Below are 15,030 nucleotides of genomic sequence, written 5' to 3' on the forward strand. Positions count from 1 at the left end.
GTCATGCACAGCCAAGAAGGCACCGTCAATAGTCCACAAAGACAGAGGAGATTGACCATTACAACAGGTTAAGCCCTACTCATCTCGAAAGATGTACTAGGATCATCAGAGCCAATTGTGTACACTGCTCCTATGGTTTATAGTCCTTATCCACAAAAGAGTTGTTCCACCTCCAAAACAATAGACAAGCGTGCCATTCGCGCAAGCGCCGGTATTATGGCTGTATGTTGCAGCGCCCCTGCTTTAACTGCTCAGCCAATAAGCTCTGGAAAATTCATTTTAATTAATATAAACATAAAGCAAAGACAGAACAGGAGAACAGAAAATCTTTAATTTACTTAAGGCAGAAATTTTTAACTAATCAACCATACTAAATGGTGTACAAAGTAGATACAAATTAAAGAAATATTAAGCTTACTGCACGTTTCTTCCGTTTCATCAGTTCCATCACCGCAGTCATTGTCGCCATCGCACTTCCAGTCAATTCGTATGCAACGCCCATTTTTACAGGTAAATTCATTGGCCTCACAGTGTGTGCCAAGCGGCTTGTCAGGGTCTGGTATGCAGGTTCTGTTGTCTACACTTAACTGATAACCATCCATACATAGACACTTAACTCCTAAGGGTGTGTATGTGCAAAGCTGGTCACATCCTCCATTTTGCTCAGAGCAGTTATTGTCAACTGAAATGATTGATAATAATTGTACATAAAATTTTTAGTGGGGTAATTATTTTAAGTCGGCAATTTAGTCTGACAGTAGGCGGACTAAAAAAATCGGTCTGCAGAGGTATCGGTTTAATCGAGGTTTGTGTGATTTAGTCGTAGTGCTAGTCAAAGTTCATTTTAAGAATACGAAATGACGTAATTTTGAATTTCTAGCTCAAACTAAAATTAGTTAGTTTGTTTAAAGAATACTGGGGTTAGATTCAAAAGTCCTATTAAGAGTCAAAATATTTCCTTGTGACCAAAAACAAATCGTACCTCATGCTAAGAGAATAAAATAGTGAATTTGTTAATTGGAAATCTCAAGATTCCTATGCCTATAAAACAATATTAAACAAATACATAGTTTGTGTGAGCCATCAGTGGCGGATTCAAGGGGAAGGTTGTGTACAGTATATAGCCGGTCTGGCTTCCCCCCCACCTGACTTAAATATTTGAAAATTCAAAATAAAGAAAATCGTATTCAAATTTTGTCCAAAAGTGCCATTGCTGGCTTTCTGGTAGAGGTGCCATAATCATAAATTTTCTTACCTCAGCCCCAACCGTGGTGGGGCTAAAGTGGTATAAAACCTCCACCTGGGGGAAGTCCCACCCTCTATTTCAAATTCCTGGATCTACCACAGGCCAATATAACAAATATTTTTACCTGCAGGTGGTTGGAGTGATGACGAATATGCACGAATTCCAAATATGTCTTTACCCTCGTCCCTTAGCAGAAGAGGCGGACTTCCATTACTTCCTAGATCGTAACGATATATCTTGCCCGACCGCCTCTCAGTCCAAAAGAGCATGTCATTAAGAAATGTAAGACCAAATGGCGTCTCAAGCTTCGCTCCATTATATATGATCTGAAAAGATTGAACATTTTCGCTTCATTATATATGATCTGAAAAGATTGAACATTTTCGCTCCATTATATATGATCTGAAAAGATTAAACATTTTCAGATTTTTAGTACAATGGCTTGTGGAAGCGGTTTGGCACAGTAGTAACGTTGTTGTTTCTCAACCTCACAGTCAAGTTTTCAATCCCTCCGTGTGCATTTTGTTTGCATCCTTCAGTAAGGGTTATATCTACATCAAAGATCTTATAATTACAAGATAGCTCTCTCTGCAATTAATGCAAAAGTAATGTTCATTAGCATGTATATTCAGTCAAAAGAAGCATATAAATAGGTATGGTGTCCTAGTTGTTACCATAGTAGAATCTGCATGCAAAAATTGCGAGATGCGTTGATCTTTGAAAAGTAATCACAATACACTGCGTCGTTATAGATTTTGCATGCAGAAATTTTGAAGAACGCTATCTTATTATTATAAGACCTTTGATCTCCATTGCTTTTTTCTATGAACGGATGTTTGTTGGGGTTGCTTGCTCCTCACCAATACAATAGCAACACTTAAATATCTGGAACCAATTACGAGGGATATAAAAGCACTTTGAAAGCGAAAGGACAGGTGCTATACAACTGTTAACTAACATAGCGCAGAACGAAGCAATCAGTAGTCTGATGAGGCCAACACAAAAGTTCATCTGCCTTAACTTACATAAAAATAGTATATATGTACAATTTTACCATCTTATTCGCAGAAATATACCTTGTTTTTAGTTTTTAAATGATAAATCAAGAAATATATAGACATACATTAAAGAAATAGATAAGGGAGAAAATTATACTAATGTAACAACAATAGTCGTAATAATAACAAAAACAATAAAAACAACATAAAATAAATAATAAATAACATAAAAAAATGTTCTTATTTTCGGGGGGTGGGGGGGGTTGTGATTTGAGATTTTCCAAAATAAATTCATTCATTCATTTGTTTAAATTATAACTTTATATAATTTATCACAAGAGGTGTGCTCTATGATATGAAATAAAAATGTGGTAGTACAAACTAATACAATTAGTTATAATATGAATGGCTACGCTGACTGCTTGTCTAGAAACATCACAAGGGAGTAGGAAGGCAACATATGCTATTATTGGTTATATATCTATTGACCATGAGTAATAAAATATTATGCGAAGCCAGCTGTGTATAGTGCAAAAGTGCTACATTAAAGCGAAAATATCATCATCATTATTAATACGCCCATTTGGGAATAGAGCTTATTGACCATCTTTCTTCCTCCTGACTTAACATGTTCGATTTATCTTTATTTGCCATCATAATGTTTATGTATTCCTAGTAAAATAATCAATTTCATAAGTGGAAATTCAATAATTGAATTGATTACATCTGACATTCTCTTTACTCAAAAGCATAAATGGGTACCTGATATATTGTGAATAATTCATAATAACAATGGGTATATTGCCAACTAAAGCCAGTTCAGATTAGACTAATTTTGTCTTCTGGCAGTTAACCCTAGAAGAATAAATCCGGTAGTGGTCATGTATGTAAATCCGGAGGAGGTGCATGATGGGTATTAACACAAGGTACAGTAGAGGGCACCCTATTAGAAAATGAATAGAGTTCGGCCTCTATCAATAATCAGGTCGAAGACTAGGCCTACTGTCTTTTTGCCATTTCATCATTTCAATAAAATACGCAAAACAACGTATAAAAAAAGTCTCGTCCAGCCAACTACTGAAAATTAACATCCGTTGAATGTCCATCAAGCTACTGTATGTCCAATGTCATTCAACCCAACAAACAAACAAACATTTGGTACCATAAACAGATATCTCTACCATCTCCTCGAAGAACAAGAAGATTTTAATGTCATTTGCCATTTTCGCAGATTTTTAACAGCAAAGGCAACACCGCTGCACATTTCCCGATAACCAATTGCCCAAGCAGATAATTTAGTAAACATACTACAGTATAAGGCAATAAACACAAGCTCCTGCCGGGAGCCTATTTTTTCTAAGTGGAATGGTAAATACATCTTGGTCATATGGACCTTTCCCTATGTCCTGCTCCTTGAATATTATTGCTAAGGTCCCACAAAACAGCAGTGTAACAACATACATAAATGCATGTGTTTGTAGGACAACATGTGTGTCTGTGAGACACGTGTTGTAGTGGCGTATCTAGGAGCCTTGAAATGAGGGTGCTGATGGGGGGAGGGGACGCGAAGTGTGGGAGAGGGGCCTCAATGATCAGTTTAGGGGTGCTAATTGGCAAAATAAGGTGGTTTTAGGTGATTTTTAACTACTTGACTGTGATTGTTAAGGGTAGGGGGGGCGAGAGTAACTTTTTGTGGGCATGCCCCCAGCCGCGTACCCTAACCCCCTAGATGCGCCACTGCTGTGCTGACTGGTCAGTTGCTAACTTTGATTTACACAAGTGTCCATTGTACAGCTGTATTTAAAAAATCGCAATAGGTAGTACAGTACCAAGCTATAAGAACAGACAGTAAAATGTGGATACCTTCTGGAAAAAAAGTTCAGTAATGCATAGTTTAGTGCCAAGCGCTCAGGAAGTTTTAACCGAAATCACACAGTTCACATAGGACTTTTCTGCTTGATAAAAACCAAAATCGTGTTACAGGTATAAGGACACCAGGAAAAATAGATTGTAGTTCGGTGTACATTACCAGTCCCTTCTTGCGGTAAAGGGTAGCGCCACCATTGCAGACAGCACGTTATGCGGTCGCTTGTGTATAAAACATATTTACTAAAGCAATTTTGACTGATTCGAAAATGAATTGATATATATTCTAAAAAATGCTTCTTTGAAATTTCATAAGATATTGAGGTGAAGGCCACTTTGACAGATCTTTAATAAATCATTCAATCAGAACAGAGCAAGGATTTCCCGAGTTTTAAAGCTTAACTTAAATAAATACATTCCATAAATCAGGATAAACAACTAAATACTACCAATTGTCCCATTTAATAAAAAAAAAAAAAAAAACACTAAGTATGAAGTGAACACCCTCTATACCAATGCTACAAATAGATTACATTGCAACAATAAACAAAACTTTATTATATCATTCTAATCTATAGACTAACATACTGCTCTACCTTTTGTCAAATAATCACTGATACAACTAGATAATGATATAGCATACTCTGCATGTATTCAATGTGTTTTAATGGGATTTTATTTCATTCATTGAATAATGGGACATGGGCTTTAATTTGAGTCCTTTGGTGGCTGAGTTTTCTTAGCCTGCGTAGGCCTAGCCCAGCTAGGCTATGAGAGACATGTTATGATACTGTACATAGGCCTACATTATTAGGTAGCTCCCAATTGTAAGTGCTCACAGCAAAAGGATGAAATGAAATATGAAATAGTTTTTTTCAGATTTTACTATAGGACAGTATAGTATAGACAGTATCTTTAAGAAAATTATACCATTGGGGTTGAATTGTAATATCAATCATTATATACTGCATACATAGATTCTAAGCATCTGATTGGTTGAGAAAGTAGGCAATAGAAAGTGCTATTACCCTAAATGATAGTAATTTTTTTCACCTGTGCAATCTCTAGGCCGAATTGCTATGTATTAATTTATGACACGCACAAACGGTAAAAAAAAGAGATGCGACCTCTACAACGCTGAGAGATATTGGCATTTTAATCGCCCTACTTGGTGTGTACTATTTTCATTACTTTTTTAGGTCTCGTAGAATCTATGTACAAGGTATATAAAACAAATATTGACTTCTCTGGATTTGGGGAACGGTAAAATCTATTGACCCTCGGTGATGTTGAGACCGTAGCCTATCTTCCAAATGGCAATAGGCTACTGTCTCCACATAACCTCGGGGCAACAGGTTTCACCATTCCCCTCATATTAGCATCACCTTTAAAAACAGTCATAAAATTTTTTTTTTTAAATGGTAATATCAAAATTGCATTCTGTCAGCTTGGCCTAAATTATACTTCACTCTACAGTACCCTGGCTTGTGTACTTTAATTATACCATGCTTCCAGCAAGCCTTGTGTTTCAAGTTTAGAACTATCAAAGTTTATGTGACAAATTTATGTGATGTGCCTATATATAGGCATGAGGGTATCATATTACATTTAAACATGGGCATATTACATTTTATTGTCACATAAAATTTAAAAGTGTGTGGACAGATCAAGAGCTATACTGTAGTATTATCCTTTTTTTCTGATATGCATTTGATAATTCTTGAATTGGCAGTATATCAATCTGGTATTTCGATGAGATTTTGCATCAGGAAAACATCAAATGAGTAATGTTTTACCCTACCTGATGTGTTATCATACCAAATACTCAGTATTGATATTTTCCTGACGCAAACCACATCAAAATGGCATTTGCAGTACCTGCTGCTATTTGGGGATCGGATTCAACAATAGTCAAGAAGCGCAAGCTCGGTAGTTTTGTGGTTATGGTGCAGGCTAGTTATCTGGAGGTCGCGGGTTCGATTCCCACCTGAACCACTTGCAAATTTTTTTGCAAGTATTTGGGGACGTAATGAGTATTCGGTACAATAACACGTCAGGTAGGGTAAAACATCACTCCTATTATCTGGTATTATTGTTATTGCTAATACATCTTTTATAATATAAAAAAAATTACAAAATGATATCAACTTACTTCTCTTCCAGAGCCATCTGAACGTATCCTGCTAATCTCATCAAAGAATGCATCACACCAGTACAGATATTCAGTGGACTTATCGTGAGCGAGACCATTAGGCCACATAATTAACTCGCCTGACACTAGTGCCTCACGATTGGTACCATCAAGGTATGCACGCTCAATTTTGGCCGTTTGGAAACCGTAATCTGACCAATCGGTCCAGAACATGTACCTATGAATGACAAAAATAATTAATTAAATATTAGATTTGTAAATATTATTATTCATTCAGTATAATATATAATCAAAAAAATAAATATTTTCAACTGACTTGTTTATTTATTAAATATTATACAAAATTTTCATTGTCTAAGTGTGATTTTTTAGAAATTTTTAAATTAGCAAGTCTAAAGATTGTCTTCAATTATTTACAATTTACCAAAGTAAGAATTAATGACTAGTTAATTAACATTATCAACCTATTTTTAAAATACATTCACTATTTCAATAAAATGTACACTAATGTATATTTTTTGTACACTTCTACACTTCCAATAAATTGTATAGAAAAGTGCTACAGTACTAAATATACTGGTATTATCTACTTGATCCCTACAGGTCAAATCAATATAAAAGGTCAATTAAGCCCAACAGCTTATGCCTTTTGTATATGGTGTAATTCTTTAAACAATACTAGTATTTCCTTCTGGATCATCCAATTTTTCATTATTTTAAAGACAACACAAAACATTCTCCTTTTTTTAAATAATTTTAAGAGCATGTTTTTGTCTTTCTCTAAAGAGTACATACTATTGTTTAGAAAAATGGCCCCTCACCCGTCATCGGGATCCACTACAATAGCCCGTGGATGCGTTAAGTTTGTGGTGATCAGTGTGCTTCGAAGATCACCCGTCAGATTTGCCATGCTAATCCTCTTGAGTCCATCATCCGTCCAGTAAAGGTTACGCGCGACCCAGTCAACAGCGATTCCTTCACATTGGAAAACATCTACACACAGTATTAGAAAAAAAAAAGTAATTTTAAAAGGGACCTAGAAAGATGATTTTTTATTTCTAGAGGGGATTTTTGATATATCACTAGTAATAATAATAATAATAATATGTCTTTCTTATATAGCGCTTAATGCCTTAACAAAGCCTCTAAGCGCTTCACATTCCTACCCCTGTCATTGGATCAAACACATATGGAACACATTGAACACCAAATTAAATTATTAAGTTAAATTATACTATTATTCCATATTGCGGCTAGTAATCAGTGCAGTTGTGTTGAAACCTAATAGAATAAAAACTACATAGAAACAATGCAAAAAACAATTTTAAAGTTAATTCTGTTACTAATAACATATCGAAAATCCCCTCTAGAAAAAAAACACCATCTTTCTAGTTCCCTTTTAATAGCCATTGAAAATATCCCATTAATCACCATATGTTCACTAATCCATACTATATTAATACACGCCATAAAAATATGATGCTCTATTCAGTTGTGTACTTAACATAAACAATCTATTGTTACACATACTCCCTCCCAATTAACACTACAAAAAAAATGATTCCTGATTGATAATGTTACCATATAATAGTAACATTGATATTAACAAGGATTAAAATTTAAATAATTAGCATAAAATAAAGTCAACCAGTCTTTACCAGTATCATTTTAACCAGTGATCTTTAGTGGATCATTTTCAAAGCTATCTTTATATCATCAATTCACTAGGCCAACTTTAGTAGGGTGGTTCTTTACTAGGGTCATCTTTACTAAGACCATCTTTACCAAGCAATCTTTATCAAGGTGCATAATTTTTACCAGGATATTCTTGACTGAATTGATACTGTTTTTTTACCAGTGGGCGTCCCATCTATCTTTACTAGTGTCATTTTCATGGTACTGGATTTCCAATGTCAAACTTTACCAGTGTGACATCTTTATTATAAAGCCCAATATACAATAAACCACAATCAGACAACACACATCCACAGACACACACACACACACCCCCCTACACACACAGATACAAATACGGACAGCTCATCTTTATCTTATTCTTACATTGGTTAAGTAATTCTTCCGAGCTTTCTCCAACAAGTGCTCTAGATTGGATTTTGAATGCAACGCTGTCTGCATAATATATTTTTTCTTCCTTGATGTCAAAATCGATACCTCTAGGACTATCCATATTGAGCAACGGCTCAATGACATCATACTTATCATCAGGATTTATGGATATGCCTTTAATGGCACCAGGCATTCCCTTTCCGTATATCAGGAAGCCTTCCGTAACATTATGGCCTAGATAGATAACAAAATAGGTTAATAAATGTATTAAATATCATTCAGCGTATACTTTTTGCAACAAAAAAAAAACAATTCATAACAGCCTTGTAGAATATTTAAGAACCAAATTTACTTGGAAGGACAAATAATTCAATATTGAATTACATGCTGCAGTGTAATTAAATTTTAACAAGGCATTAGTGTCATCTCCTTAATAGTAAGCAACAGAAAGGTGCAACATGAATTCATCGTAATTTTTAATAGTGATTAATCTGTGTTCTTACGATACACTGAATATGAATATACTACATAATCACAGAATCCAGGGAACTTAGACCCTGGGAAAACAGTTGATAGGTCCCTTGATTACAGTCAAATCATCTTAATGAGCAAATTTTGAGGGGTTTCTTAACCCCGAGCTTCCAAGACACAGCATTTTTGAGTAGCAAATTTCATAAATAACTACTGTTCTGAAAACAAATTTTATTTTATTTTATTTTTTATTTTATTTATTTCCAGGCAAGACAATACAGTACAATAGATAAGAGAAACAAATGACAAAAACAAAAAGCCTGAGGATTACCTAAAAGCGAACTTAATCACTATCTAAAGGCTCTCCAAAACAAGAATTACAATTTCATTAATGTAAAAATATAATTTAATTAATTTAATATGATTTAATTTAAAAAATATTGCTTAAGTACATATTTAAATTTTGTGGAATTAATTGCACATTCCCTAATATTTGGAGGTATCATACAAAAATCTGCATAGACATTATATATTTTCTGCCAAGAAGTGGGGGAGCCTGGGCACCCGGCCTCAATTCCGCCGGACATGACACAGCCTGTCGAGATTTAACGTCGCATTGTTTCTCTCTGAGTTAAACGCAGGCATGACTAGTCATTAATCATCATAGGACTGCATTGGAGGGGGACAGTCACGATTCAAGACAACCAAATAAAGACTGGTTCAAAAGCTTGGTCCACGACACTATCAAAAACTGATGCCCATATATAGTCAGGATGTGCTTATATATATATACGGTACTGATGTGATGTCATCAAACCATATTTCGGCATGACATGACTTTGTCCAATAAAATTTGATAGTCAGGGCAGGCCTTAATTAGTGGTTAAAGTGGAGTAGTTAACTGTCAAGTGCATGGAACAAATAGATTATATTTCCTCCATGGTTTATTTCAAGGTAATTGTTCAACTTCCTTGTTTATATTACATAAACAATTTAGCCACTTGGGTTAAAAAAAACACATTTTTATTAAATTAACAGTATACCCACTTATCATTTCTTACACAGAATTATAAACAATATTTTTTTTAGATAGGTAAATTCATTGAAAGCAATGAATGAATACGTATTTACGTATTAGGTTGAAAACCTACTGAAATTACTCGAAGATATTTCTTTTTATTTTATGGAATCAAAGAAAACTAAAAACATTCTGGGTTTTCCCCTCCAAAAATCATTCAATAAATCTCTATTATTAATACTATTAATGTACATTTGCCCATTACTGTCTCTAAGGCAGCTCATCTTTCTTACCCCAGCATCATAAACAATTTTTTTTTTTGTAAATTCCAAGGAATCAAGTAAAAAATACATCTAAATCATTCAGGGTTTACTACTCCTCCAAAAATTGTTCAATAAATCTCTATTAATAACACCATTAACTTACGCGTGCAAGTACCATCGTCATTCAGATAAAATCCAATACTACAGCGACAGTAATCTTTCTTAAGTCCATCGATGATCAAACAGAAATGTTCACAGCCTCCATTGTCAACGGCACAATCATGGTCAACTAAAATTAATTAGAGCATGCAATAATAATAATAATAATAATAATAGACAGATTTATTTAGCGCAACGATACAAAGTCTATATGTAAGACAGCGAAAAAATGGCTAAAAAAGCAAGGAAAGAAACAAACCACAACAAGCTAGCACCCAAAATGAAGTACAGTATGGGGTTGCACAATTACAATTAATTCATTACAATGCGGTTTTGGAATGAGTACGTGTTCTGATTAATATGTTGAATAAATATAACATGCAATCAATTAATTAATTAATTGATTACAATACGAGTATGGTGATTCCGAAGAATGACAAACTTGAAGCCATATTAAGTGATTCTATGTTTCATTCTTTATTAGAAAATTGTCTCACGTTTGTCTTTCTTGGAGTCACCATACTCGTATTCTATTTGGGAATAATCAGTGAATCCTTTGGTTTAATTAATTACACTGACCAAAAAAATACTTTTTTGAAAGATCAGATGTTCTGATTACTAAAGTAGATTAAAGCCAGGCTCTGGACAAAAAATTCTGGTATGTACTGTTTATATTTCCATCCTGATCAGCAATGAGAGTTGAATAAATCAAAAATTAAAAATGAATAAACCACATCACACAGTGCCAATAATAAACAAAGGGCAGGAAAATCGTCATCATTAAGCCGAACACTTAGTGCGCTGGATAGTCACCGGCCGACGCGATTCTATAGAGAACGCAACGCCATGCTGCGCACGCAACAAATTGTTTTTAATGACGATTCATTTGGACAGCCACCGACAATCAGTAGACGGTGTCGTGTTGTCAAGCGCTGAAAGGGAGTTGGATATGTTGGTCGATGGTCGTACAACGCAGTGAATGCCCGGTTTTAGAGACGGCGCGTGAACTTACTAGGTGGCTGTAATGACGAGTGAAACACCTGTATTGCCGCACTCTGCTTTGAACCTTTGTTAAGTATCTCCGAGGTGTTGCTAAACGACTGGAACCTGTTCGTTTTCCTAATCTCAAACTGTTCCCTCCAGTTGGTGCTGTACATGTAATTTTCAAACACAGCTACACCATATGGATGATCAATCTATTGATAATACAATAGGTGTTCATGATAATAATAATATCATTTACAGTACATATTGCCATGGAATTGATTCAAGGCACTTGTGATGTTGTTATTAACCTTTGTCATAGAAATTGAAGTTGACAAACAAGCATGAATTCTCCACACCCAGGAGAGCGCACATAGTCATACCTCATTGTAAACAGACAAAACACATTCAATGCCACTTTATTATACTAGGTACCCTGTTGATTGGATTTTGAATGAATTTATTTGCTTCAAATACATAAAATACAATTAAACTGCTTGGAGGACACAAATTTAGGTAAAGTTCCTTGCCAGAAGACTCAATCAAATTTCGATGAGGAGGATTCGAACCCTGACTGCAATGTTGGGAGCCGAACCACAACTACACCAACCATACTAGAATAATGACATTACACAAACCTAAAATCAGCCTCATAATCAGTATTTCGTCAAATATCTATTGTTAATGTGCAGAGCATGGTGATCATTTCGATAAGCCCCACCCTTTATATATATTGCTGTTAAGGTTCTACAAACACAGCCATTCATATAAATCAAGGCAGTCATAAATCAGGTTATGGGATTTGCTCATTGCTGGACCCTAAATGTAAAATAACACATTCTGATTGGACAGTTGTTAAGTTTGAATAACATTCCAAAAAAGGCCCTTTGTTTGCGAGCCCTAAGAATATACATGAGTAACTATGTAAATCTACAATAGAGTGTCACCAAGAAAGTGTCTATAAGAGGATGTCTGCTTGTGACAGTAGAGCTCACCTTATCTGGACCGCTGATTATGGTGTACCTTAGGCCCTGGTTGCCGTCGTATGGTATGCTTTGAATGTGGTCCATGGAGGCATCTGTCCAATAGACTCTCCTTGTGAATATATCGAGGGTTAAGCACTGAGGAAGACTTATCTTTGTTTTAACAATGATTTCTGCACTACCATTCATTGAATACCTGATGATTTTCGGGTTCGTACTCCAATCCGAGACAAAGAAATACCTACGAAATGAATATGAAGCATTATGTAAATAATATCTAAATATATTTAGATTTACTTTGAAAAAACTAAAAAAATTCACATTCACTATTTTTTAATATAATCATTCGTTTAATTGTATGCTTTAAGCAGTAGATATAATTAACTTAATAGAACTAATAATTGTATTTAAGTTGTATTTTAACTGTTGTACAATGGTTGAGCTTGATTGTTAAGATATTAAAAATCAAATTTATACATGCATTAAACATGAAAATGTTTTAAACTTAATTTAACTGATTAAAGCTATGATGTTTACTTCAAATAAAATATTCTTGGTATTTTTTTTCTCTGGTACAGTAATAGTTCTTCATTGTATTTATGTTAATGCTGTACTTTAACAGTTGTACAATCTGCTGATTTTGATTACGATACTGAAAATCAAATTTATATAGTTCTGCAAATATATTCATCATATGCTATGTATTAAACATGAAAATGACTGATAATTTAATTAATGAAGCCATGGAATTTTTTTCAAATCAAATATTCTTGTTTTTTTTTCTCTGGTAACTTGTGCATTTCTGGACTGCCACTATCAGAAGCGCCTAGATTGTTCACTCGTTGGCTTTTTCCTGTCCCCAGCAACTTTCAGTAATTTTATCACACAGAATTCTGTATTTTGTATTTGAGACTTGGTTTTCTATTTTTAGCATTTTCTTTTATTATTAATTTAATTCCACATTTTCTGGTTGTTGATAACTTCTTACCAATTACTGTAGCTAGACCATTTTTAAATCTTTAAACGAGAACATAAACATTGACTGATCCTTTTTGATTTTCTAGACCGTAAATACAACAAATGACTTGTTCAAGACTAAGTAAAAAAAAAAATTCTTATCAAAATTTGATTTTAAAAAGGGAAACTTTTTTATGTTCTCACATTTTCCAGATGTATAGTACATCTGTATAATACCAAGTACAACTTATCTAACAGTATATTGGTTACAACCATCATTATCATGATGAAACACAGATGTAATTCTTATCCAGAATAACTTTTGACTTTGTCGTATCAGATGGCAAAAAAGTCTAATTTAGTAACAGGACTAAGTTCAGGCATGAACATCTCTAAGGCATGTATGTATGTTTATTCTATTTACATGGGCTGGACAAAGCATCTGATGAAATTATTAATGTTAATAATTATCAACAGGACCTCGTTTTTATCATTAGTTACTCTACATTTTTTCCTGCAATTTTCTAGTCACAAATGTTGTAGATAAAAGGGGCAAAAGCAAAATAATAACATATGAGATGTTTGTTGTGTTTTATCACATGCAACTGGCAATAGTGTACAATGTGGCACCCTTTAAATCTTGTAATGGCAGAAGATGAAGAACTCTGTCTACCACATAGAAGTGAATGTCATAAGGTTAACAATATTTCAAAGGTGTTTTGGAAACAGCAACGATTTTTCATGACCTCTGTATTCCATCATAATTTCATCATTTTAATAATGTACAGGCATTGAGATGGAACCACTTCACAGACAGAAAGGATAGAACGTTCTACATCCACTATTAATGATCAGTTGATTGCATCAGCAAATCTTTGAAGCATGGCCAATAATCCTCTACTTATTGTAAATATTGGCAAAGTGCCATGGGTGTGTGGGCCCTTTCCAATCATAATAATCAACACTACCATTATAATTTAATACAAAAATATAAGCCTGGTATACAGTATTAGGTTTAGTAGTTGAAATCATAAAAATCATTGACTACATCACAAAATTGAAAATGAACTATTTCACAGTTCACATTTAATGCACTGTTGAATTCAAGATAAAATCATACAATTAACATTGTCTGCAATTAATGATATTTGTCACTGGTAATAATTGCGAGCTTAGTGAGGCAAGAGAATTCCATGCAAATGAGCATGCACTGATGGACAAGTAAAATTCCAGTGTAAATGCTGACATCTATCTCAATTTTAACTGCCAATCATAGCATAAAACATGACCTAATTTGTATCATATTTGCAAATTACCGACTTAACAAAGCACTATAGAGCAGACTACTCATTCTAACTTTTGTGTTCAACACTTTTATTTTAATACAAAATAATGATCAGATCTGCATTTTAGGAAATATAGTTGTTTCAGTCAATTTCTTCAAACTGGAATTAGTCAATTGGCCAAGTGGTTAAGACAGGGGCAGCACACCTACTGTATAGCCATAACATCGGTGCTGGTTCGAGTAGCACGTTCCTCTACAATTCTGGTAGTGGAACAAGTATTCAGAAAAGGACACTTGTTAAACCACAGGCCCTTTGTACTCGTTTTTGTATAATAAATCTTCTTTCAACACTTATTAAGAACCTTTGGGCAAAAAAAAATAAATAAAATGGCGAAAATAAATGCACAATACTCATGTGAGTGTGACAGATTAAAATACAGTGCTTTTTTGTTATTTACAAAGAGCCCTCTATTTATGCATATTTTTTTCTTCTATATACATACCATGTACCTATTGTATTCTTTATCCAAGTGCATACTTAATAAAAGGTACAGATAGCTGTTCCACACCTGTCTCTTATA

At 34.2% G+C, this 15,030-nt stretch overlaps 1 protein-coding gene across 1 annotated transcript in view; it reads right to left on the bottom strand.

Annotated features, from left to right (window-relative positions):
• LOC117109550 (low-density lipoprotein receptor-related protein 1-like) overlaps positions 1–15,030 on the bottom strand; it is a 118,541-nt gene that overhangs the window by 63,363 nt on the left and 40,148 nt on the right. The window contains exons 10-17 of the mRNA XM_033251920.1: positions 12,220–12,448; positions 11,253–11,436; positions 10,245–10,370; positions 8,324–8,563; positions 7,084–7,255; positions 6,263–6,479; positions 1,371–1,572; positions 419–682 (exon numbers count right to left, since the gene is read on the bottom strand). Coding sequence (XP_033107811.1) covers positions 419–682; positions 1,371–1,572; positions 6,263–6,479; positions 7,084–7,255; positions 8,324–8,563; positions 10,245–10,370; positions 11,253–11,436; positions 12,220–12,448 — 1,634 coding nt within the window. The remainder of the gene's footprint in view (positions 1–418; positions 683–1,370; positions 1,573–6,262; positions 6,480–7,083; positions 7,256–8,323; positions 8,564–10,244; positions 10,371–11,252; positions 11,437–12,219; positions 12,449–15,030) is intronic.

This window comes from Anneissia japonica, unplaced genomic scaffold (genome assembly GCF_011630105.1).
Source record: "Anneissia japonica isolate Jap-2015-1 unplaced genomic scaffold, ASM1163010v1 scaffold287829_len2072220_cov186, whole genome shotgun sequence".
Classification (NCBI taxonomy): domain Eukaryota; kingdom Metazoa; phylum Echinodermata; class Crinoidea; order Comatulida; family Comatulidae; genus Anneissia; species Anneissia japonica.